Here is a 23,823-nt window from a genome sequence, read left to right as displayed (position 1 = left end):
GGCCTTCCTGATCTTCCCGTTTTTGGAGCAATAAGTCTGTTGTTAATTTGCTTGTAAATAATTGCACATGCATCCACATGATATACATATGCTAGAACTCTCATTCAAGAGTCAAGACAAACCATGTGTGACCCGAATAATATTGTAAATCCTGTGAAGAAATTGGACATTTCTTGCCATAAAATTGTTTTTGGACCTGCACTTGACAATGTCTACATTGTACTGGGTCATACACAAGTAAAGTAATACTTTGGCACTTGTGACTGACGAGATCTGTTGGAATATATTCAAGTATTTTGTTGCACCATTTTGCTTAATGAGGCCAGCAACTGGATGATACTTCATGTCATTAGTTTTACTGTTTCTATCCTTTACCACGATGTTTGGTTTGTGTTTAACAAGCTATATAAAAGTGAAAATCCATTCTACCTATACATCAGTAAATGTACGTCAGTCACTACTTAAGACGCGAGCATCCAAATTCAAATGCACATGGAAGCTTTTAATTTCTGGCGTTTTTTTTCTAGTAGTTCATAAAAGGTGTAATAGATTATAGTTAATTTTTCTGACAATTAGGTGACCCAGTAATTATTCATTACTAATTTGATAATACTGCCCATACATTAAAGCAGTAATGGCTGTATGTAGTGCAAAAGCACATCCTTATGTGTTCACACTTTTTCAGAGTATTCTGCCATTAATTTATTGGGAAAATTAACTGCTGTTTTAAATATTTAAGGATGGTTAGTATTATGTGTGGCTGTACTAATTTGTAACATTTCTTATGATGAGTTGGTAATGGTTTAATGTTCCCTTTTGTCTTTTGAGAAGAGCTCTTTAAATGTTGCTCTTCTGATTGGTTATTTTCTCTGTCATAAGACATAACTTTTGTGACTTTAATTGCAGGTACTTTAAGGAAGTTATCTGAAATAGAGTGAAGCATATATGTATCAAGGGCAGCTGATTCATTTCTCACACACTTGATTCCATATTTGCATATAAACCTTGTCTGAAAAATCTCAGTCTCTCTCTTTCTAGTGAATTTTCACAAACAGAGCTCTTTCAGGTTACCATTCAATGCTTCTATACATTACTTCCCAAAGAATGTATGTTAGAATAGTCTCTCTGAACACCTCACTCCAAATGCTCATAGCAGGCAATTTTGTAGCCTTAATCTTCATTCCAAAACACACAAACATATATACCGAAGAGCCAAAGAAACTGGGATAGGCGTGTGTAATCAAATATGGATATATGTAAATAGGCAGAATAGGTCACTGCAGTCGGCAGTGCCTATGTGAGACAACAAGTGTCTGGTGCAGTTGTTACATTACTTACTGCTGCTACAGTGGCAGGTTAAGATTTGAGTGAATGAGTGAGTGACTGTGGTGGTGTTACAATCAGTGCATGAGCCAAGGAACACACCACCTTTGAGAGAGTGATGAAGTGGGGATTTTCACTTACAATTATTTCATGAGTGTACCATGAATATCAGGAATCCCAGAAAACATCACATCTCTGCCATCACTGCAGCTGGAGAAAGATCCTGCAAGAACGGGACCAATGATGCCTGAAGATAATCATTCGGTGTGACAGAAGTGCAACACTTCCACAAATTGCTGCAGATTTCAATGCTGGGCCTTAGACAACTGGCAGTGTGTGAAACATTCAATGAAACAATGTTGATACTGGCTTTCACAGCTGAAGACTCGTGTGCCCTCATTTCAAATTCTATCGAGTGGCTGAACATGTAAGGGTATGGAGAAAACCTCATGAATCCATGGAGTGCCTGTCAGCAGGTGGAGGCTCTGTAATGGTGTGGGGAATGTGCAGTTTTCTGTGATAAGGGACCCCTGGGATTTTTAGATATGACTGACAGCTTACACGTATGTAAGCACCCTCTCTGATCACTTGCATCTATTCATTTCCATTGTGCATTATGATAGACCTGGGCAATTCCAGCATGGCAATGCTACACCCCACACATCTGGAATTGCCACAGAGTAGCTCCATAAACACTTGACAACCACACAACCTCCTCACACCTGCTGCCACCCTGGCCCAGATCCTTGCAGTAGTTGCTCACATCCTCAACAGTGCCACCTCCTAGCGCCTGATCCCATGCTGACCCACATCTTGGCAATAGACAGTCACATCAACCATGGCTCCACCTCCCTGCTACTTCTGCCACCCTGACCCAAGACTTGGCGATAGATGCTCACATCGGCAACCACACTACCTTCTCATGACTGCCGCCAGGTCCTGGCAATAGACACTCACATCAGCCACCGCTCCACCTCGTCGTGCCTGCTGTCAACCTGGCCGCGAGTCAGTGCAATGGACGCTCACATCGGCCTCTGTGCCACCTCCTCACAAATGCTGCCACCCTGTTCAGTTCCTTGCAATAGATGCTGACATTGGCCACTGCTCCGCCTGCTCATGCCGACTGACACCCTAATACAGGTCCGTGCAATAGACGCTCGCATCTGCACCGCGCCACCTCCCCACACCTGCTTCCACACAGACCCAGGTCATGGCAATAAACAGTAACATCAGCCTCCACGCCACCTTCTCCCTCCTGCTGCCACTCCAGCCCAAGACCTGGCAATACACACACACACACACACACACACACACACACACACACACACACACACCGGTATCCACGCAACCCTTTTCATGCCTGCTGCCACCCCAACTCAGATGCTGGCAATAGACACTCACATCGGCCACAGATCCGCCGCGTCGCCCCTGCTGTCACTCTGTCGCAGGGCCTGGCAATAGATGCACACATCGGCCTCCACTATACCTCCTTTCGGTTGTCACTCCGGCCCAGATCCTGGCAATTGACACTCACATCAGCCACCGCTCCACCACCTCGTGCCTGTTGCTACCCTGGACCAGGTATTGGCAATAGATGCTCACATTGGCCACTGCTCCACCTCCCTACAACAGCTGCCATCCTGGATCAGGCCCTGGCAATAGATGCTCACAAATTCCACCAAGCCACCACCCCACACCTGCTGCTTCCCTCGCCCAGGTTCGGGCAATAGGTGCTCGCATTGGCCAACACGAAACCTCCTTGGGCCTGCTGCCACCCTGGCACAGGTCCTGGCAATAGACACTCACATCAGCAATCATTCCATCTAATCACGACTGCTGCCACCCGGCCCAGGTAATGGCAAGAGTCGGTGACTTCCGACACAGTGCCATTTCCTCACACATGCTGTCGCCCTAGCCCAGGTCTTTGCAGTAGACACTTATATCAACCATCACTTCACCTCCTCTAACCTGGTGATGCCCTGCCCCATGTCCTGGCAATAGACGCACAAATTGGCCTTCACGCCAATTCTTCATGCCTGCTTCCACCGTGGCCCAGATCCTCACAATAGAAGCTCAAATCAGCCACTGCTCAACCTCTTTGAGCCAGCTGCCACCCGGGCCCAGGTTTTGGCAATAGATGATCAAATCAGCTACTGTGCCACCTGCTTGCAAATGTTGCCACCCTACTCCAAGCCCTGGCAATTGACGCTCACATCTGCCACATCACCACCCCCACACATGTGCTTCCACCCAGGCCCAGGTCCTGGCAATAAACACTTACTTAGGCAACCACGCAACCTCCTCGTGCCTGCTGCCACCCTGGCCCAGGTCCTGGTAATAAATGCTCACATTGGACACCACGCCACCTCTTCACACCTACTGCCAACCTGGCAATAGACACTCTCATCAGCCACTGCTACAGCTCCACGCATCTGCTGTCCCCTTGGCCAGGTCCTGGAAATAATCACTCACATCGGCCACCGCTCCAATGTGTCGCTCCTACTTCCACACTGGCCCGGGTCCTGGTAACAGGTACTCACATCACCCTCCACTCTACCTCCTCGCGCCTGCTGCCGCCCTGTTCCATATCCTGGCAGTAGAGGCTCACATCAGCCACCACTCTATCTTGTTGTGCCTGCTGCCATCTTGGCCCCGAGTCCTAGCAATAGAAACTCACTTCAGACACTGTGCAACCTCCACACAACTTGAAACATACCATTTGAAAAATTAATTAATTACTGTGCTGATAAACCTCTACATTATTTGATTTTCAAACAGCTGAGCAAAACTAAACGTACTCAGACATTTCTCTCTTTACTTATTCTGATCAACACTAAACTGACACACAATATATTTTTAGCGCAACGCAATCTGACTTTCAAAAATCCCTACAGAAGAATGGCCCTGACTAACAATAACCTATACCTTTCACAAATCACTTACCTCACAAAAATCTTCGTTACTCGAACTACTGCAATACAGCGAGCGCCACTACTGCCAGCTAAATAAAAGGTTCTAGCTACTGAAGGCACTAACTGCTGACAGGTATAGTCAGCAAATGAAAGATTTTGATAGAGAACAATCAATGTATTTAGCTTAATAATGTTCAAAAGTCATGATATATATATATCAGTTCATGATAACCAGTATTACAAATTTACTCTTTCTGGCGGACACACGTACAGATCATCGGCTCTTAAAATTTTGATATCTCTCTTCCCACATCCACCACTGCTCATGGCTCACCTCCAACTGTGCAACGCTATGCACTGTTCACATTCTGCTGCCGAACACTACAATAGCAAATATTCTCACAATACAAACCAGCCACAGGCTGCACACAGCACAGTCAGTTATTTTCATACAGAGTGCTACGTTACGTTACCAACATAAAAACCTAAACAGCCTACTTACATAGCCCCCATGCTCCCCACAAAAAATTTTACAAATTGTTTTGGGCAGTGGCAAATAACGATTGATAAAATATTTCATAACTACAATAACAAAGGTATCAAATGCACACATTTATTGATGCAATGTTGGTCAAAAGCAAAAATGTTCTCAAAAAGACAATCCAGATCATTCATCGCAATAGTAATTACAGTTTCCTTTTTTTTTTCTCAAAGTTTAAGCCGTAAAAGAAAATGTACACGGAAGTAGCAGATTTCCATGCAGTCTTGAAGAAGTAGTGTTGTCCTTCCAATGGAGACAGTGCTGACTCTTGACATACAGGCAGGTAATGGCGCAGAACAGAGCAAACCCACAACTGAGTCATTCGAATTTTTCAAGAATATTCGTAGGTAGGTCATCACAGAGCAGACCCACTTTAGCTCTGGTAGAGAGTATGGTATTGGTGGTCCATCAAAGGTGCAGACCCAATGCAGTCTTTGTAGAGATGGCCAGCAGCCATCTGTTGCGGCTGTGCAGGTGCACTATCACCATCGAAAAGTCTTGTGGACAATATAGCAAATCCATAAACCACTTCTTATGCATTCACAAAGTTTTTGGATTTGTCCTTAGAGCCAGCAACACATAAATACAGGAAAAACACAAATACCACAAGGGTACACCAACACATAGCAGAATAACTCAAAAGGAAAGGAAAGGGTTTGTTTTCAGTGTAACCCTTGGTACTGCAGTCGAAAACCAAAACTTCATTCCGTAGATCTTTCCTCTTATTTCAACATTTGTTCACACACCAAAAAAAATACTATTAAAGCATGCTTCCTGTGTTTATATTCTCACATGTTTCTTACCTCATTATTTACTTTCCATTATTTTACCTCATAATTTATCTCCAAGAAAATCCTACCTAAGCCTGGCAATAGACACTCACATCAGCCATTGCTCCACCTCCTCGTGCATTCTGCTTCCCTGGCCCACGTCCAGGCAATAAATGCTCACATCGGCCACCGTGCCATGTCTTCACGCCTGCTGCCACCCTGGCCAAGGATCTGGCGGTAGACGCTACCATCAGCGACCACACAACCACCTCGTGCCTGCTGTCACCCTGGCCCAGGTCCTGGCAATAAACACTCACATCAGCCACTGCTCCATCTCGTGCCCCTGCAGCCACCCTGGCCCAGGTCCTGGTTATAGACACTCACATCAGCCACTGCTAAACCTCCTCACACCTGCTGCTATCTTGGCCCAGGCCCTGGCAATTGTCGCTCACTTCGGCCACCACTCCACCTCGTCGCCCCTGTTGCCACCCTGGACCACATCCTGGCAATAGACGATCACATAGGCCACTGTGCAACCTCCACACAACTTGAAACATACCCTTTGAAAAATTAATTAATTACTGTGCTGATAAACCTCTATGTTAATTGATTTCCAAATAGCTGAGCAAAACTGAACATTTTCAGTCATTACTCTCTTTACTTATTTTGATCAACACTAAACTGACACACAATGTTTTAGCACAACTCAATCTGACTTTCTAAATCCCTACAAGGAATGGCCCTGACTAACTATAACCTATACCTTTCATGATTTACTTACTTCCAAAAATCTTCATTACTCGAACTACTGTAATACTACTGCCAGCTAAATAAAAGTTTTTGATACAGAACAATTTGTGGTAAATACATTGATTGTTCTGTATCAAAAACTTTTATTTAGCTGGCAGTAGTATTACAGTAGTTTGAGTAACGAAGATTTTTGGAAGTAATATATATATATATATATATATATATATATATATATATATATATATATATATATATATATATACATATATATATATATATATATATATATATATATATATATATAAACAAAGATGAGGTGACTTACCGAACGAAAGCGCTGGCAGGTCGATAGACACACAAAATATGTGTGCTTGTGTCTGTATGTGTGGATGGATATGTGCGAGTGTATACCTGTCCTTTTTTCCCCCAAAGGTAAGTCTTTCCGCTCCCGGGATTGGAATGACTCCTTACCCTCTCCCTTAAAACCCACTTCCTTTCGTCTTCCCCTCTCCTTCCCTCTTTCCTGATGAGGCAACAGTTTGTTGCGAAAGCTTGAATTTTGTGTGTATGTTTGTTTGTTTGTGTGTCTATCGACCTGCCAGCGCTTTCGTTCGGTAAGTCACCTCATCTTTGTTTTTATATATAATTTTTCCCACGTGGAATGTTTCCTTCTATTATATTGATATCATTAATTTGAATCCAACAATTACGTTTGTTATTGTCACTGTTGCATTTCGAAATCTTTTCTGTCGTCTTATTTTCCTCTGAAATATGTCTGCTTGTGTCTGTATGTGTGGATGGATATGTGCGTGTGTGCGAGTGTATACCTGTCCTTTTTTCCCCCAAAGGTAAGTCTTTCCGCTCCCGGGATTGGAATGACTCCTTACCCTCTCCCTTAAAACCCACTTCCTTTCGTCTTCCCCTCTCCTTCCCTCTTTCCCGATGAGGCAACAGTTTGTTGCGAAAGCTTGAATTTTGTGTGTATGTTTGTTTGTTTGTGTGTCTATCGACCTGCCAGCGCTTTCGTTCGGTAAGTCACCTCATCTTTGTTTTTATATATAATTTTTCCCACGTGGAATGTTTCCTTCTATTATATTGATATCATTAATTTGAATCCAACAATTACGTTTGTTATTGTCACTGTTGCATTTCGAAATCTTTTCTGTCGTCTTATTTTCCTCTGAAATATGTCTGCTTGTGTCTGTATGTGTGGATGGATATGTGCGTGTGTGCGAGTGTATACCTGTCCTTTTTTCCCCCAAAGGTAAGTCTTTCCGCTCCCGGGATTGGAATGACTCCTTACCCTCTCCCTTAAAACCCACTTCCTTTCGTCTTCCCCTCTCCTTCCCTCTTTCCTGATGAGGCAACAGTTTGTTGCGAAAGCTTGAATTTTGTGTGTATGTTTGTTTGTTTGTGTGTCTATCGACCTGCCAGCGCTTTCGTTCGGTAAGTCACCTCATCTTTGTTTTTATATATAATTTTTCCCACGTGGAATGTTTCCTTCTATTATATTGATATCATTAATTTGAATCCAACAATTACGTTTGTTATTGTCACTGTTGCATTTCGAAATCTTTTCTGTCGTCTTATTTTCCTCTGAAATATGTCTGCTTGTGTCTGTATGTGTGGATGGATATGTGCGTGTGTGCGAGTGTATACCTGTCCTTTTTTCCCCCAAAGGTAAGTCTTTCCGCTCCCGGGATTGGAATGACTCCTTACCCTCTCCCTTAAAACCCACTTCCTTTCGTCTTCCCCTCTCCTTCCCTCTTTCCCGATGAGGCAACAGTTTGTTGCGAAAGCTTGAATTTTGTGTGTATGTTTGTTTGTTTGTGTGTCTATCGACCTGCCAGCGCTTTCGTTCGGTAAGTCACCTCATCTTTGTTTTTATATATAATTTTTCCCACGTGGAATGTTTCCTTCTATTATATTGATATCATTAATTTGAATCCAACAATTACGTTTGTTATTGTCACTGTTGCATTTCGAAATCTTTTCTGTCGTCTTATTTTCCTCTGAAATATGTCTGCTTGTGTCTGTATGTGTGGATGGATATGTGCGTGTGTGCGAGTGTATACCTGTCCTTTTTTCCCCCAAAGGTAAGTCTTTCCGCTCCCGGGATTGGAATGACTCCTTACCCTCTCCCTTAAAACCCACTTCCTTTCGTCTTCCCCTCTCCTTCCCTCTTTCCTGATGAGGCAACAGTTTGTTGCGAAAGCTTGAATTTTGTGTGTATGTTTGTTTGTTTGTGTGTCTATCGACCTGCCAGCGCTTTCGTTCGGTAAGTCACCTCATCTTTGTTTTTATATATAATTTTTCCCACGTGGAATGTTTCCTTCTATTATATTGATATCATTAATTTGAATCCAACAATTACGTTTGTTATTGTCACTGTTGCATTTCGAAATCTTTTCTGTCGTCTTATTTTCCTCTGAAATATGTCTGCTTGTGTCTGTATGTGTGGATGGATATGTGCGTGTGTGCGAGTGTATACCTGTCCTTTTTTCCCCCAAAGGTAAGTCTTTCCGCTCCCGGGATTGGAATGACTCCTTACCCTCTCCCTTAAAACCCACTTCCTTTCGTCTTCCCCTCTCCTTCCCTCTTTCCTGATGAGGCAACAGTTTGTTGCGAAAGCTTGAATTTTGTGTGTATGTTTGTTTGTTTGTGTGTCTATCGACCTGCCAGCGCTTTCGTTCGGTAAGTCACCTCATCTTTGTTTTTATATATAATTTTTCCCACGTGGAATGTTTCCTTCTATTAAATATATATATATATATATATATATATATATATATATATATTACTTCATGATATCCAGTAATACAAATTTACTATTTCTGGTGGATACACGTCCAATCGTCGTCTCTTAAAATTCTGCCATCTCTCTCCCCACATAACCACTGCTGGTGGCTCATCTCCAACTGCCGACTTTTGTCCAGGGGGAGTAATGCCTCAAACAGTCTGTGCTTTGAACCTTTCCTGGGAGTCCAGTAGTAGATTCCGGTGCATCACTGCAGGTTTACTGTAACCCTTGTACCATCACATTGATGATGAAACACAGAAATTCTATTGGGATTAAATACAAACAGCACAATGCCGACTTCTGTCCAGTCGGACTAACGGTCCAAACAATCTGTGCTTTGAACCTTTCCTTGGTGTCCAGTAGTAGATTCCGATGCACCACTGCAGGTTTACTGTAAGCCTTGGACGTTCACATTGACGCTGAAACACACAAACTGCATGAGGCTTGAATACAAGAGACACAATGCCGACTTCTGTCCAGGGGGAGTAACGCATCAGACTGTCTGTGCTTTGAACCTTTCCTGGGAGACCTGTATTAAATTCCGATGCACCACTGCAGGTTTACTGTAACCCTTTGACCTTCACATTGACCATGAAACACGGAAATTGTATCGGGATTGAATACAAAATGCACAATGCCGACTTCTGTCCAAGGGGAGTAATGCATCAGACTGTCTGTGCTTTGAACATTTCCTGGGAGACCCGTATTAAATTCCGATACACCACGGCAGGTTTACTGTAACCCTTGGACCTTCACATTGACGATAAAACACAGAGGTTCCAAAGGGATTGAATACAAAAGGCACAATGCCGACTTCTGTCCAGGGGGAGTAACGCTTCAAATTGTCTGTGCCTTGAATTTTTCTTGGGAGTCCAGTAGTAGTTTCTGATGCAGCACTAAAGGTTTAATGTACCCTTTAGACCTTCACATTGATGATGAAACACAGAAATTGCATCACGGTTGAATACAAAAGGCACAGTGCTGACTTCTGCCTGGGGGGAGTAAAGCTTCAAACAGTCTTTGCTTCGAACATTTCCGATGCAACATGGCAGGTTTACTGTAACCCTTGGACCTTCACATTGGAGATTAAACACAGAAATTGCATCGGGATAGAATACAAAAGGCACAATGCCGACTTCTGTCCAGGGGGAGTAACAGTTCAAACTGTCTCTGTTTGAACCTTGTTTGGGAGTGCAGTACTAGTTTCCGTTGCACCACTGCAGGTTTACTGCAGCCCTTTGATTTTCACATTGACGATGAGTCACAGAAATTTCATCGTGATTGAATACAAAAGGCACAATTCCGACTTTTGTCAATTGCAGTAGCGGTTGAAACAGTCTGTGCTTGAAAAGTTTCCTGGGAGTCCAGTGGCAGATTCCAATGCACCACTGGAGGTTTACTGTAACCCTTGGACCTTCACATTGACGATGAAATGCGGAATATCCATTGGGATAGAATACAAAAGGCACAATGCCGATGTTTCACCGAGGGGAGTTACGCCTCAAACAGTCTGTACTTTGAACCTTTCCTGGGAGTCCAGTAGTAGATTCCGATGCACCTCTGCAGGTTTACTGTAACCATTGGACCTTCACATTGATGTCGAAACACATAAACTGTACCGGGATTGAATACAAGAGGGACATTGCCGATTTCTGTCCAGGGGGAATAACGCTTCAAACAGTCTTTCGTTTAAACCTTTCCTGGGAGTCAAGTAGTAGATCCCGATGAACCAGGGCAGGTTTCCTGTAAGCCTTGGTCCTTCTCATTGGCGATGAAACACAGATATTGCATCCGGACTGAACACAGTAGGCACAACACCGCCTTCTGTACAGAGGGGGTAACGCTTCAAACAGTCTGTGCTTTCAACTTTTCCTGGGATTCCAGTAGTAGATTCCAATACACCACTGCATGTTTAATGTAACCTATGGATCTGTACATTGACGGTGAAACACAGAAATTGCATCGCGGTTGAATACAAATGGCACAATGCCGACCTCTGTCCATGGAATGTAACGCTTCAAACAGTCTATGCTTTGAACATTTCCTGGGAGACTAGTATAACATTCCGATGCACCATGGCAGGTTTACTGTAACCCCTGGATCTTCACATTGACGATGAAACACATAATTTGCTTCGGGACAGAAAACAAAAGGCACAATGACGACTTCTCCCAAGGGTAGTAACGCAACAAACTGTCTGTGCTTTGAACCTTTCTAGGGAGACCAGTATACGATTACTAAGCACCACTGCAGATTCCAATGCACCACTGGAGGTTTACTGTAACCCTTGGACCTTCACATTGACGATGAAACACCGAAATTGAATCGGGATTGAATACAAAAAGCAAAATGCCGACTTCTGTCCAGGGGGAGTAATGGTTCAAACTATCTCTGCTTTGAACGTTGCTCGGGAGTCGGGTAGTAGTTTCCGTTGCACCATTGCAGGTTTAATGTAACCCTTGGACCTTCACATTGAGATTAAACGCAGAAATTGCATCGGGATTGAATACAAAAGGCACAATGCCCACTTCCGTCCAGAGGGAGTAACGCATCAAACAGTCTGTGCTTTGAACTTTTCCTGGGAGACCAGTATTGGATTCCGATGGACCACTGCAGGTTTACTGTATCCCTTGGACTTTCACATTGAGATTAAACACAGAAATTGCATCGCGATTGAATACAAAAGGCACAATGCCGACTTCAGCCCAGGGAGAGTAACGCTTCAAACAGTTTGTGCTTTGTACCTTTCCTGGGAGTCCAGTAGTAGATTCCGATGCTACAATGCAGGTTTACTGTAACCCTTGGACCTTCACATTGACGATGAAGCACAGAAATTACTTTGGAATTGAATGCAAAGGTCACAAAGCCGACTTCTGTCCAGGGGGAGTAACGCTCAAACACTCTGTGCTTTGTAGCATTCCTGGGAGTCATATAACAGATGCCGATGCACCACTGCAGGTTTACTGTAACCGTTGGACCTTCACATTGATAATGAAACACAGAAATTTCACCGGGATTGAATACAAAAGGCACGATGACGACTTTTGTCCAATGGCAGTAACTGTTGAAACAGTCTGTGGCTCGGAAAGTTTCCTGGGAGTCCAGTAGTAGATTCCAATGCACCAATGGAGGTTTACTGTAACTATAAGGTCCTTCTCATTGACGATGAAACATAGATACTGCATCCAGACTGAATACAACAGCACAATGCCGATTTCTGTCCAGGGGGAGTAACGCTTCAAACAGTCTGTGCTTTGAACTTTTCCAGGGATTCCAGTAGTAGATTCCAATACACCACTGCAGGTTTAATGTAACCCTTGGATCTTCACATCTACGATGAAACACAGAAATTGCATCGGGGTTGAATACAGATGGCACAATGCCGACTTATGTCCAGGGGAGTAACGCTTCAAACAGTCTCTACTTTGAACATTACCTGGGAGACTTTATTTGTGTTTTCTTGTTGTAATGTAAGCTCTGAATATTTCGCCTGAAGGGCGGAAACTTGTCCGGTCAGTCTATGATTTGTTTCCTCAACACGGCTACACAAAGTGTCGTTAGACGTTTTAAGTGCAGCTAACTCTAATTTAATTTCATCTTGTCGTGTTTTCATCTCGTCATGATCTGTTTTCAAAGTGGCGCGTATAGACGCCATCTGTTGGTCGATACGTGCATCAATGTCTTGTTTATGTTGTGTCGTTTGATTCCGAATGGATTCCATCTGATGATTGTTGTCAGTCATCATGTGGTTTTGTTCGTTCATCTGTTTCATAATAGCATCGAACATACTGGGAATACAAGTGATGTGCAACAGTTCCGCCCCCACCACGTCGTTAGACATGGCGTCAGACACAAAAATGGGTTCGGAACTAGATTTAGGCATATTACTGGTGGACGGTCTATTTTCTAAATTTACGTCACCAGAATAGTCAATAATATGTCGCTCTTTAGTATTCAAATCAACCGTAGCGTCGCTTTCATTATTTAATGGCATGTGAGAGTCGGATTGCGTCAGTGTTCGCAGTCTCTGGTTATCGACCTTTGCTAATTATTTTCTGATCAGTACGACGCTACAAGTAATGTATGACACAATAAAAATTTAAATTCATATGTGTAATCAGAATAAATGTATAAATTAATCTCGCTGTGCAACAATGTCTGAACAAAAAATAATTGTCATCAGTAATGGTGGAATTTTGAACACTCACGCCATATTACGTCGCACAGAACTAAAGTCGGTCATACAGTGAACAAATAAAACTGTATTGTCGCACTGTGTGAATAATGAAAATAATTTTGGAATCCGCGATGTAGCTTAAAATCACTGCTAAAGAAACGTAAAACTGCGGTAGATCTACCAAGCAAGCTACGATAATACAAAGCGCTTGGGCAAGATTACAGATGTAAAGATGTGGTATCCACGATTGTAATGTCGACATACAATTCGTCTTACTTCAATGTATTCCAATTGGGTTTCGTATCTACTTTGTACTATCCAATAAACATGTAGCAAAAGGAATACAATATAGTACATATGACAATGCGTCCAGACACAAGGTCATCAATTTAATTTTAAGCTTGTTCGTACCTGGATCGAGACAATACAGTGAATTATAGTAATGCATACTAAATAAAATACAAACTCTCGGCGCTTGAGCATGGCTTTTTGTTAAAGGTCCATTCGTGTATGTTAACTGTGCTTCTTCCATCTGTGTTTTCACTAAAATCGGACTTCGTAATAAGACAGCACCCAAAGACGACGGTAGATCGAGCTGGATGACTTTTTGCTTAGAAGTACGGAACCTTTTGCCATGCTAAGTCATCCAACAATCTTACAGCCACTAAAGATACAAAATAAAACGTACATAGGTTAGTAATAACACTATATTCTGAAATAAAATAATTACATTGCGACACTTACATTGAGAGGAACCAGGCTATAAATTGTAAGACATTTCCAGGGACAGATGTGGTCCCTGACCACAATCTATTGGTTATGAACTGTAGATTAAAACTGAAGAAACTACAAAAAGGTGGGAATTTAAGGAGATAGGAACTGGATAAACTGAAAGAACCAGAAGCTGTAGAGTGTTTCAGAGAGATCATTGGGGAACAATTGACAAGATCGAGTGAAAGAAATATAATAGAAGAAGAATAGGTAGCTTTGAGAGATGAAGTAGTGAAGGCAGCAGAGATCAAGTAGGTAAAAAGACGAGGGCTAGTAGAAATCCTTGGGTTACAGAAGACATATTGAATTTAATTGATGAAAGGAGAAAATATAAAAATGCAGTAAATGAAGCAGGCAAAAAGAAATACAAATATCTCATAAATGAGATAAACAGGAAGTGCAAAATGGCTAAGCAGGGATGGCTAGAGGACAAATGTAATGATGTAGGGATAAGATAGATACTGCCTACAGGAAAATTAAAGAGATCTTTGGAGAAAAGACAACCACTCGTATGAATATAAACAGCTCAGATGGAAACCCAGTTCTAACCAAAGAAGGGAAAGCTGATATGTGGAAGGAGTATATAGAGTGTCTATACAAGGGCGATGTACTTGAGGACAATATTATGGAAATGGAAGAGAATGGAGATGAAGATGAAATGGGAGATATGATACTGCGTGAAGAGTTTGACAGAGCACTGTAAGACCTAAGTAGAAACAAGGCCCCGGGAGTAGACAACATTCCATTAGCGATACTGATAGCCTTGGGAGAGCCAGACCCGAGAAAACTCTACCATCTGGTGAGCAAGATGTATGAGAAAGGCGACATCCTCTCTCAGAATTCAAGAAGAACATAAAATTCCAATCCCAAAGAAAGCAAGTGTTAACAGATGTGAAAGTTACCGAACTATCAGTTTAATAAGTCACAGCTGCAAAACACTAACACGAATTCTTTACAGATGAATGCAAAAGCTGGTAGAAGCCGACCTCGGGGAAGATCAGTTCAGATTCTGTAGAAACGTTGTAATACGTGAGGCAATACCGACCCTACGGCTTATCTTAGAAGATAGATTAAGGAAAGCAAACCTACGTTTCTAGCATTTGTAGACTTGGAGAAAGCTTTTGACAATGACTGGAATACTCTGTTTCAAATGCTGATGGTTGCAGGGGTCAAATACGAGGAGCGAATGGCTATTTGTACAGAAAGCAGATGGCAGTTGTAAGAGTCGTGGGGCATTAAAGGTTAGCAGTAGTTGGGAAGGGAGTGAGACAGAGTTGTAGCCTATCCTCGATGTTACTCAATCTGTATATTGAGCAAACAGTAAAGGAATCAAAAGAAAAATTTGGAGTAGGAATTAAAATCCATGGAGAAGAAATAAAAACTTTGAGGTTTGCCGATGACATTGTAGTTCTGTCAGAGACAGCAAAGGACTTGGAAGAGCAGTTGAACGGAATAGACAGTGTCTTGAAAGGAGGATATAACATGAACATCAACAAAAGCAAAACGAGGATAATGGAATGTAGTCGAATTAAATCGGGTGATGCTGAGGAAAATACATTAGGAAATGAGATACTTAAAGTAGTAGATGAGTTTTGCTATTTGGGGAGCAAAATAACTGATGCCGGTAGAAGTAGAGAGGATATAAAATGTAGACTGGCAATGGCAAGGAAAACGTTTCTGAGGAAGAGAAATTTGTTAACATCGAGTACAGATTTAAGTGTCAGGAAGTCGTTTCTGAAAGTATTTGTATGGCGTGTTGCCATGTCTGGAAGTGAAACATGTACGATAAATAGTTTAGACAAGAAGAGAATAGAAGATTTCGAAATGTGATGATACAGAAGAATGCTGAAAATTAGATGGGTAGATCACATAACCAATGAGAAGGCACTGAATAGAACTGGGGAGAAGAGGAATTTGTGGCAAAACTTGACTACAAGAAGGGATTGGTTAGTAGGCATCAAGGGGTCACCAATTTAGTATCGGTGTGCAGGGAAAAAATGATAGAGGGAGACCAAGAGATGAATTTACTAAGCAGATTCAGAAGGATGTAGGTTGCAGTAGGTACTGTGAGATGGAAAGCTTGCACAGGATAGAGTAGTAGCATGGAGAGCTGCATCAAACCTATCTCTGGACTGAAGACCACAACAACAACTTTTAGACTTGCATTATTCAATTACTAGTGCCTATTGGCTGCAAATCGCGAACGGATTACTGAAGTAATGTAGTATTAATGGCAGTGTGCCAGAACATGCCCGATCTGGACAAGACCTACAAAACAAAAGGTGCCTCTTATTCCGCCAATAATCTGACATCAAAAATCTTCAAATATTTCCATCGGCTGCAGACAACATTTATACAGCTTTGGACTATATCTATGGTTCAAATTATTTCTTTACTTCATTACTTACAATTAAGTTTTCTGCTTTAAAGACTCAGCGTGCAAATGTGATTTTAAAGTATCTTGCTGGGTAGCGTTCCTCATACAACTGTCGAGCTTCATACACATTACTGTCGGCTAGCCCACAAACAAAATCCAGCGTTAAAAGTTGTGGCACAATTTCTCTCCACCCTGTATAGTTTTACAGTTCACGTGATAATATCCTTTCAGTATCAAACTCGTTGTCATTAATTGAGCTGCACCACAGAATGAGTACAGTGCACGACATAAAATGGATACATTTTTATGCACTATAGGTTAATGAACAATTTCACATTTTTTTGCTTTAATAGAAAGACAATTAACTCTAAACATTAAATAACATTTCAAAACAATGACATTTATTTGCTAGCCGAAATGTACACATTTAAACATGCCACGCAATATTCATAAGGTAATATATAGAGTCTGTTCACTACATCCATCATGTTCTGATAAATAACTGTTTTTGTCTCCTTCAGTAGAGCTGAGTTTTTCATTTAATAAAAGTTATTTAATGAAAACTGTTCATCAATTTACATTCTTATTCATATACTGGGTAGGCATCAACTCTATTCAGTCATTGTAAACATTTTTCGCTTTCAGATATCTGCCTCCTCTTATGGAAGAATACGCGATAAAAAATATCCAAGTCGTCATGGTATATTTGCAATTTGTCACGAAAACAAAGCAAAATAATAAAATAAAGACTAACAAGATGTAAATGCTGGACATTCACTACTATGGCACGAGCTGGCATGGAGAAAATCTTCAGAGGTTAGCAGACAACGACACCGTATCCGATATATCCAGTAACCTTGTAAAAGTGATATATGCATGAGTAAAAGAACAACTGCTACTGCTACTACCAATGTCGGCTCAAAAACTATGCTTCAGAAAAACCTTCCTGGTGATGTCCCACTCTGTTCCATTCATCCTGTTGATGGACTGTGCGAATTCTGCTGCCTGAATTGCATTGTAGAATGTTTTGACGTGACGTTCTGTTCTGTCAAGTGTGAATTAGCTTTAATATGAGTCACAGTAATGTTAGTAGACGATGACACCATCACCTTTTCCATAACATCAATCTCAAGACTATATCCTTAGTAAACCTTGAAGTTTGTGTCGTGTTTCGTTTCACTGACGACTTGTGTGAATGGCGCCATTCAAAATGAATTGTGGAATGTCTTTAACTTTGTGCTACATCAACTGAACACGACTGCAGATTGCACTGACCGGCTGCAGGTGGCACCACTGGTTCCCATAGTTTGCAATGTGAGGCGTGCAGCATCATCTGCCGCTGTGTACCTGCTTCAGCGACAGACCACACAACCAGTCAGGAACCAGTGGTGCTGCTGTCATCGAACCACCATAACGATTGGAGACTGCTTTTACTGAACAGACATATCAAATTAAATGAAAATGAGTTTCTCAGTCTCCGATGAGAAAAGTTAATTAACAGTGGGAGGAAATTGTCTGTAATTTATGATGCAGGACATGAAGAATACAGAAATATTTTAGTGAAAGATAACATCTGGAAAGATGTAGCACAGGAGTTAAATAAAACATGTAAGTACATTCAGTCAACTATTTATTAACAAATGGATCAGTGTGTGCACTAACAATCATATGAGTATATTAAAAATGCAAAAGTATATATTTTTCATCTTATATATATTGTTTATTCACAACCCATTGTTTACAGCTACCTCTTGTCACTCCACAGAACTGTATTCGCTGCAGGAAAAATCTTTAAGCTTGTCTCTAATTTCAAAACCACTGCTGTTCAAAAATCCTCCAAAACGGGAGAAGCTATGCATGTTGTTTTGGCTAGTTGCTTCGTTAACATTATAGCTATAAAATAGAATACCATTTTTTTCAAGTTAACCATCTCATAGAAAACTGTGTAAACAACATGCCAATAAAACGAGGTCGTCAGCCATGTCAGGCGCCACAGCAATAAAACTATAAAATATTTTTAATTATTTGGCTTCATAGCTCAGAGGCGTTTTCTGACACCCGACGAAGTCTTTGGTTACAGACCTGTTTGTCTCGATGTGACGTAGCAACTCTTCTGGAATAAGGTTTCATCATACAATCACTGAGAGCAATCGATTCATCTCCCATCAGGAAAGGTGGAACATCACAGTCGCACCCAGCAAACATTTTGGTGGAGGTTCATTACACTCCTTTGTGACTATTTTCTTGCCCCCAGCCAGTTTCTGAAATATCCCACCATCAGACAGTTCACCGTAAGCGCCGACACCAGCGCCAATGAATTTACAGTTTGCGTCCACAATAGCCAACAAGATAACTGAAAAAACTACTTGTAATAGAAAAACAGCGATCCACTCTTCTCTGATGCATGCAAACATGTTTTCCATCTATAGCGTCTATAACATTAGGTATATTATAATTAGGACAAAATTCTTCTTCTATACACCTGAAATCTGATTCAGTAGAAGGTGGCATCAACCTGGCAGCAGCCTTATTCTTAAGAACTTCAAAACATTTCTCACAATACTTGATAAGTAAGATGGTGATATACGATATGCATATAACTGAGAGCAATTACTGTAGCATGTAGCCAAGCATCTGAAACAAACGAAAACATGTAGCTAATATAATTTCCATTTACAAGTGGTGATTGTGAGAAGAGGTGGAAGTTGTTAAGGGATGGTTACCAGAGGTTCAAGAATAAAGGAAATTAGGAATGGGCTCTGCTACCTCAGAAAATTCAAAAACGAAGAGGCATGAACAGCTATTGTTCCTTGGTATTGTTCCACAATACAGATCTGGAGGAACAAATATTACATTGACATAATTACAGCCAACAAAACAAGACAGCCAAGAAGACAATGGACATCAAACTCGTCAATTGGACGTCCCAGTATCACAGGAAGAAGATATGGCAGAAACACATACAATAGAAAATAGTGGTGAAAGATCTGAGGGTAACAAACAGTGAACGTTGTGTGCTAGCATAGAAAAAAAAGTACTAAAGTTCGTAGGAATGATGATACTACATTAAAAATGTGGAAAGAAAGGGAAGGAATTAGGCAAAATATACTAAAAACGTTTATGGAACACAGAGACTTTCTTTCTGTCACATCAGCGCAGTTGCAAGGCTTTTAATTCTAGTTTATAAGGCAAAATCCAAAAGAAAAATTAGTAATATCGTTTCCGATTATGAAATAATGGGTTCACAGTGCAATACACATCAGCCAAGTGATAAGAGCAGCCTTCAACCTCCAAACCCCTCTCACCAAGTTTTGGAATTGCAATACAACATAATAACGTATAAAATTCTGTGGATTTACGTCACGTGATATATAATTAATCTTCTGCACTTATTAGATTCCTTAGGCACTGTAGTTTTATGTCATCTTTTAATAAAACTCAGCGTAAAATTGTACAGTCTTTTATTTAGACAACAGCAGATACTGAATATATGTTCGTCACATAACAAATATTCGTCATCAATGTAGTGTAACTACCTTCTGTAGTTCTACTTTCATATAAAGGTATTACCAGCTTTTGTCTTTTCGTGGAATGTAACAATAAAATGTTGTAATCTTCCTTCTCCAATAACCGCTGTGGAGTTACCAAACATCACGCCTCACGAAGCTCTTACAAGCGACTGCATTGCTTGTCTGTCGTTGTGGTCCACAAGACAGCTACTGCAGACGACAGCGTTGCTGTTTACCTTCTGCAGTTGCGATCGGTCGCCGTCGCTGTTTTTAAAGATCGATTATAGACATTGACTGACGCTTGTAGGGAACTGTGATATCTTTAAGGAGGGAATATCTCTGATCTTATACCGCTGCATGTTATATGATGTGGTTCTTACAGTTTGATAACATAACCTGTTTCAGTCATGTTGACAGGACGCATCGTTGTCTGCTTGGCATTTTTATGTTTTTGGGAAACGTCTGCGAAAAAATTCGATAGCAAGGATAAGCCAAAATGGGCACAGAAAGATATACGTGATTATAATGACGCTGATCTCGAAAGGCTATTTGAGCAGTGGGAAGTAAGTGCACATTCGTGGTGTAATATATGTTGCAGCATAATGTGTGTTACATTAAAGAGTACTTTAACGTCAGTCACACAATATTTAGCATAATGTTCTATTTGCAGGAAGATGAAGAACCTTTACCTGAGGACGAACTACCAGAATATCTTCGACCTCCACCGCCCATTGATTTTAGCAAGGTATTGAATTTTATACACTTACGTAACTAAGACTTTTGTTATGTACCACAGTCATTGTATATCCCTATCCACATTTCAAAGCATTTACCGAACCTTCAGCTCGACATTTGACGCCGATTAACCGGTTATGCCCACTTAGTTTGTTATGCTATCCGAATTGCACATTTTATGGCCGTTTGTATTTGGCAGGAGCTCCAAACTTGGATTATTTCGGTGAACGCACTACACACGACAGCAGAAATGCGAAACTCTTACCATTCAAACTTTGTAGTGACAATAATGTGATATGGGTATTTGTGAAAGTTAAAGGACGTAGCAAAATTTACAACCTCGCTTGATACTTAAACGAAACAAAGACAGCCGTAAGACGTACAACGTAGCGCCGTAATTGAGAACGTGTATGTAGATGTGGAGCACTGCTAGTCTGGCTAGCTCAAACAGAAGTAAACAATTAAATACCTGTTGGTTTTGTTTACTTAGTAAGATACTGTTCGTGATGGTTCACAGTGGGAAAGACTTTTTAAGCTGAAACTGAGGCCTTATTAAATATTACAGCATATGTGGAAAAATGTCACCTTCATTGAACAAATTATGCCTGCGGGCTCCTGTATATATATATATATATATATATATATATATATATATATATATATATAATCTGTGTGTGTGTGTGTGTGTGTGTGTCCTGCAATATAATGATGTGATGTGTGTTGTTGTTGTGTGTTGTTTTTTTTTTTTTTTTTTTTTTTTTTTTTTTTTTTTTTTTTTGCCCCCCCCCTCTCCATGGAGTCGTCAGTATTATGGCTTTTGCAAAGATTTTCTTCATACAGGTAGTAATTAAACAGTAAATTGATGCTTGTCAGATAACAAATTTCTCTTCTTCAGAAACGCTTTCCTTGCCATTGCCAGTCTACATTTTATATCCTCTCTACTTTGACCATCATCAGTTATTTTGCTCCCCAAATAGCAAAACTCATTTACTACTTTAAGTGTCTCATTTCCTAATCTAATTCCCTCAGCATCACCCGACTTAATTTGACTACATTCCATTATCCTCGTTTTGCTTTTGTTGGTGTTCATATTATACCCTCCTTTCAAGACACTGTCCATTCCATTCAACTGCTCTTCCAAGTCCTTTGCTGTCTCTGACTGAATTACAATGCCATCGGCGAACCTCAAAGTTTTTATTTCTTCTCCATGAATTTTAATACCTACTCCAAATTTTTCTTTTGTTTCCTTTACTGCTTGGTCAATATACAGATTGAACAACATCGGGGAGAGGCTACAACCCTGTCTTACTCCCTTCGCAACCACTGCTTCCCTTTCATGTCCCTCGACTCTTATAACTGCCATCTGGTTTCTGTACAAATTGTAAATATCCTTTCGCTCCCTGTATTTTACCCCTGCCACCTTTAGAATCTGAAAGAGAGTATTCCAGTCAACGTTGTCAAACATTTTCTCTAAGTCTACAAATGCTAGAAACGTAGGTTTGCCTTTCCTTAATCTTTCTTCTAAGATAAGTCGTAAGGTCAGTATTGCCTCACGTGTTCCAGTGTTTCTACGGAATCCAAACTGATCTTCCCCAAGGTTGGCTTCTACTAGTTTTTCCATTCGTCTGTAAAGAATTCGTGTTAGTATTTTGCAGCTGTGACTTATTAAACTGATAGTTCGGTAATTTTCACATCTGTCAACACCTGCTTTCTTTGGGATTGGAATTATTATATTCTTCTTGACGTCTGAGGGTATTTCGCCTGTTTCATACATCTTGCTCACCAGATGGTAGAGTTTTGTCAGGACTGGCTCTCCCAAGGCCGTCAGTAGTTCCAATGGAATGTTTTCTACTCCGGGGGCCTTGTTTCGACTCAGGTCTTTCAGTGCTCTGTCAAACTCTTCACGCAGTATCATATCTCCCATTTCATCTACATCCTCTTCCATTTCCATAATATTGTCCTCAAGTACATCGCCCTTGTATAGACCCTCTATATATTCCTTCCACCTTTCTGCTCTCCCTTCTTTGCTTAGAACTGGGTTTCCATCTGAGCTCTTGATATTCATACAAATCGTTCTCTTATCTCCAAAGGTCTCTTTAATTTTCCTGTAGGCAGTATCTATCTTACCCCTAGTGAGATAGGCCTCTACATCCTTACATTTGTGCTCTAGCCATCCCTGCTTAGCCATTTTGCACTTCCTGTCGATGTCATTTTTGAGACATTTGTATTCCTTTTTGCCTGCTTCATTTACTGCATTTTTATATTTTCTTCTTTCATCAATTAAATTCAATATTTCTTCTGTTACCCAAGGATTTCTACTAGCCCTAGTCTTTTTACCTACTTGATCCTCTGCTGCCTTCGCTACTTCATCCCTCAAAGCTACCCATTCTTCTTCTACTGTATTTCTTTCCCCCAATCCTGTCAATTGTTCCCTTATGCTCTCCCTGAAACTCTGTACAACCTCTGGTTCTTTCAGTTTATCCAGGTCTCATCTCCTTAAATTCCCACCTTTTTGCAGTTTCTTCAGTTTTAATCTACAGGTCATAACCAATAGATTGTGGTCAGAGTCCACATCTGCCCCTGCAAATGTCTTACAATTTAAAATCTGGTTCCTAAATCTCTGTGTTACCATTATATAATCTATCTGATACCTTTTAGTATCTCCGGGGTTCTTCCATGTATACAACCTTCTTTCATGATTCTTAAACCAAGTGTTAGTTATGATTAAGTTGTGCTCTGTGCAAAATTCTACCAGGCGGCTTCCTCTTTCATTTCTTAGCCCCAATCCATATTCACCTACTACGTTTCCTTCTCCCCCTTTTCCTACACTCGAATTCCAGTCACCCATGACTATTAAATTTTCGTCTCCCTTCACAATCTGAATAATTTCTTTTTTCATCATACATTTCTTCAATTTCTTCGTCATCTGTAGAGCCAGTTGGCATATAAACTTGTACTACTGTAGTAGGTGTGGGCTTCGTATCTATCTTGGCCACAATAATGCGTTCACTATGCTGTTTGTAGTAGCTTACCCGCATTCCTATTTTCCTATTCATTATTAAACCTACTCCTGCATTACCCCTATTTGATTTTGTGTTTATAACCCTGTAGTCACCTGACCAGAAGTCTTGTTCCTCCTGCCACCTAACTTCACTAAT

At 41.0% G+C, this 23,823-nt stretch overlaps 1 protein-coding gene across 1 annotated transcript in view; it reads left to right on the top strand.

Annotated features, from left to right (window-relative positions):
- Window positions 1-20,272: 20,272 nt before the first annotated feature.
- Window positions 20,273-23,823, top strand: part of LOC124552699 (LDLR chaperone boca) — a 41,042-nt gene continuing 37,491 nt past the window's right edge. The window contains exons 1-2 of the mRNA XM_047127040.1: window positions 20,273-20,493; window positions 20,601-20,675. Of these exons, the coding sequence (XP_046982996.1) occupies window positions 20,338-20,493; window positions 20,601-20,675 (231 nt within the window). The 5' untranslated portion in view covers window positions 20,273-20,337. The remainder of the gene's footprint in view (window positions 20,494-20,600; window positions 20,676-23,823) is intronic.

Source organism: Schistocerca americana, chromosome 10 (genome assembly GCF_021461395.2).
Source record: "Schistocerca americana isolate TAMUIC-IGC-003095 chromosome 10, iqSchAmer2.1, whole genome shotgun sequence".
Taxonomy (NCBI): domain Eukaryota; kingdom Metazoa; phylum Arthropoda; class Insecta; order Orthoptera; family Acrididae; genus Schistocerca; species Schistocerca americana.
Note: the sequence above shows the minus strand (reverse complement) of the source record. Positions and strands in the feature narration are given on the sequence as shown.